General features: G+C 34.2%; 1 protein-coding gene across 2 annotated transcripts in view; it reads left to right on the top strand.

Annotated features, from left to right (window-relative positions):
• Positions 1 to 2,910, top strand: part of LOC106744317 (histidine decarboxylase) — a 16,414-nt gene extending 13,504 nt beyond the window's left edge. For both annotated transcript variants that reach the window (XM_014618990.1, XM_014618995.1), the window contains exons 13-16: positions 777 to 947; positions 1,163 to 1,239; positions 1,349 to 1,475; positions 1,868 to 2,910. In XM_014618990.1, the coding sequence (XP_014474476.1) occupies positions 777 to 947; positions 1,163 to 1,239; positions 1,349 to 1,475; positions 1,868 to 2,211 (719 nt within the window). In that variant the 3' untranslated portion in view covers positions 2,212 to 2,910. The remainder of the gene's footprint in view (positions 1 to 776; positions 948 to 1,162; positions 1,240 to 1,348; positions 1,476 to 1,867) is intronic.
• The last annotated feature ends 242 nt before the right edge of the window (positions 2,911 to 3,152 follow it).

Here is a 3,152-nt window from a genome sequence, read left to right as displayed (position 1 = left end):
TAGTATCATTAACCTATTTCCCTCATTCTTTTATGTACAAAAGCCTTAAGGTAAGATTTTTCAAGTTTTTTGTGAAATGTTTATTTCTTAAAATCTTGGACCGTTCTATGACTTTTCAAATACCCTGTATACATATCAATCATAAGAAATTAAAATTATTGATCATTAATTTCCAGTGGAGAGAAGAAAAAAAATTAATAAAAAGTAAATTGAATATAAAATATTCGGTTATGAAGGTTACACGAAGATGACGGTGTTTTACCATTTGAAATAAAGTACTTGACTCGTGCAAAATATTTTTGTTGTATATAATTCATATAGTTTTATAGACATTTCTTAATTTATATCAGTTAGTAGAAGACTTACAATATCAATATCATATAAGGAATTTCCTTTCTCATATTATTTACTTAAATGTAAAGATAATAAGATTCGTTAATTGCTTTTTATTGAAGTTTTGCTAAAGAAAAGTTATATATTTATGTTTGTTTTTATTTTCAGAATATTTTCTTAAGTTTGTACGTATTGATTCCTATTTATTATTTTTGTTAATTTATAATGGATGATAATGTTAATAAATATTTCTGTGCTTCTTACATGTTGCTTTTTTTATTCTTTTATTATTATGAACACTGCACGTCCACTTGATACACATTACACTGTTCGGAGGTGAGTCACAAACGATTCTATCCAATTGGAATATAAATAGAGACGTTTTATTCGATAATATCTAATACGGTATTATCATGCGTAAAAATGATTTTGACGATCCGCAGATACGCGGCAGAAGAATGAAAATTTCGGATCGAGCTTGCTACTGGCAAATTCACCGATGTCACCGAAAATAGTGAACGGCAGTTTCGCTGCTATATACGACGCAGCCGAAGTATTTGAGGAATGCATGAAAACTTTTGGGAAAATTCATCTCGAAGCGAGAGATAGTCCGGGTGAGTGGTGCTATAAATATATCAGAATTATACACGTTAAAGAACATTAGATAAACATTTTAGTTAAATAAACATTTTAGTCAAGTATTCTCTAGTAAGAGATTCGAATGCATTTCCGTTCAACAAAACTCCTCAAAAGCGGGACATTTATTCACACAATACGCTATGTTTCTCCGATTGATAATCCGACTTACATCTCGTCTTTGTTGTTTCAGCTATGCGTCGTCGCATTCGCGGTATATTGATGTCAGGCAAGCAATTCTCTTTAGATTCTCGTATGGATCTTGTTCAGGTATACTAAAGTCACCTTTCTTTCAATATTTATTATTTTTATAATTTTATTCGTATAAACTGGAAAGCAAAATTATATTCAACGATGTTCTATATATTTTCTCTTTTAGGGGTATGTTTGTAGCCGTCCACTCTCGGATCCTCCCTCCGAGTTACCGTTAATGAAAGAAGATGAAGATTACATCGGGACGTGTGGGTCAACGTCCGATATTGATAAAACGGATGAATTCGATAACGGTGCGTATGCATCTGTTCGGTCACTTCATATAATGAAAATGAATGAAACAATTGGAAAAAATGAGATAAATAATAGCAATAATGAAATATTATGTTGGGCAAAACAAACTCGGTTTGATCTTTTGATCGAACTTAACTTTACCGCCAACGAATTTATTGGAAACAAATTATTTGTCAACCGAGTAATCTCCGTAGTTTCTGATCTATGATCTTCCGTCAATGTTCTGACAACGGAACATTATTAGCATTGTTATCTGTATTACATATGCATGATATTGTTTTAATTGAAAATCAAAGCCGAGCTTTCTGACTGACCTAATGAATTAATAAAAATATAATCGGGTAAACGAAGTAAATGGAATATATTGTGAAATAAAACGTGATTGTTATAGACGAATCGTTTGCTCATGAGAACTTGGAGGATTCCGATAACTCCGAAGCTATCAAGAGGAAGCCACCTATTTCGAAGACCGGCTCTAGTTACGCGGTGCTGAACGGATCGATTGTCAATATAGATGCGGAAGACAACGACGACAACGCAATAGCCATCGCTTCTGCCGACATAGGCATTCCTAGAAGCGAGACTATAGCCGCTATCGGTCATCGGCCTTACACGGGCGATCTGGATCCCGCTCGGGTTTCAAGAGAGAATTCGATCAAACGTAGGGAGAACGAAGAGGACGACGGTAAAGAGGAGTTCTGCCAAAAGTGCGGTCACTACTCTAAACGCCAGTAAAAATTGATTCGCACGCGTCACGTGTACACTCTTCATACGTTGACGACCGTACTCGATTGATTGCCATTTTCATGCTCTCGAGAATCCGATGATTCGAGATCGTTTTCGCGATTAGACGTTGATTCGCATATTAATCATAATAATAAACGCGCATGCTTCGTTACGTTGCCTCGCCTTGAACGAATTCTCAGAGAGAGAGAGAGAGAAAGAGAGAGAAATCGTGAAAAATCAGGGATCGTAAAGGAAAGAAGAATTTTCTCCTTAGTAGGAATTTTTGAAAGGACCTCAAAGAACTTCTGAGACGTCTCTTTCAATTTTGATCGACTGATGGAACGTTCGTAAATGAAAAGACGTGAAGTTGACGAAAAGATCGGGTATAAGTAGATGCGTATATTTTTATTATGTTGATAATGTTAATTTACGGTATATAATTATAAACTTCTTGTTCATAAAATTACTATATGCATATGTAGTTATAGAAATTAGAACGTTGACTTTTAGCGCGAATATCCTAAGAAAATGTGTAAAGAGCGATACTTGAAAAAGTAACCGATACATTCGTAAATTCTTTCGTTCACGATATTCGCGCGATCTCTGTTATTCGTTGGAAAGATTGTAGTGATTGCCATGACGGAGGCGTAGAATGCAACATTTGCAGCAACCGTATGAAATTAAATAAATGCACAATATGACAAAATACTTGGTTGCGTATTAATTATTTCATTCCATATCTGCTTTTACAATTGCACTATATAAAAGTGCATTAAAATGTATGCGAATGCATGGTCTTATACGAATCTAAGAATTCTTATGACAGATATTTGTAAACGAAACTAGATCCGACAGATTGATGGAATGTCACGTAGGAAACTATTTGTTTTTAGTAAAGTGGAAATTAATTGAGTACGTACACAAGATATGTAAATTATTTGTAACATTTA

This window comes from Dinoponera quadriceps, unplaced genomic scaffold (assembly GCF_001313825.1).
Source record: "Dinoponera quadriceps isolate SergipeBrazil2010 unplaced genomic scaffold, ASM131382v1 scaffold9, whole genome shotgun sequence".
Taxonomy (NCBI): domain Eukaryota; kingdom Metazoa; phylum Arthropoda; class Insecta; order Hymenoptera; family Formicidae; genus Dinoponera; species Dinoponera quadriceps.
The sequence above is the reverse complement of the archived record's forward strand: the minus strand, read 5'-3'. Positions and strand labels throughout refer to the sequence as shown.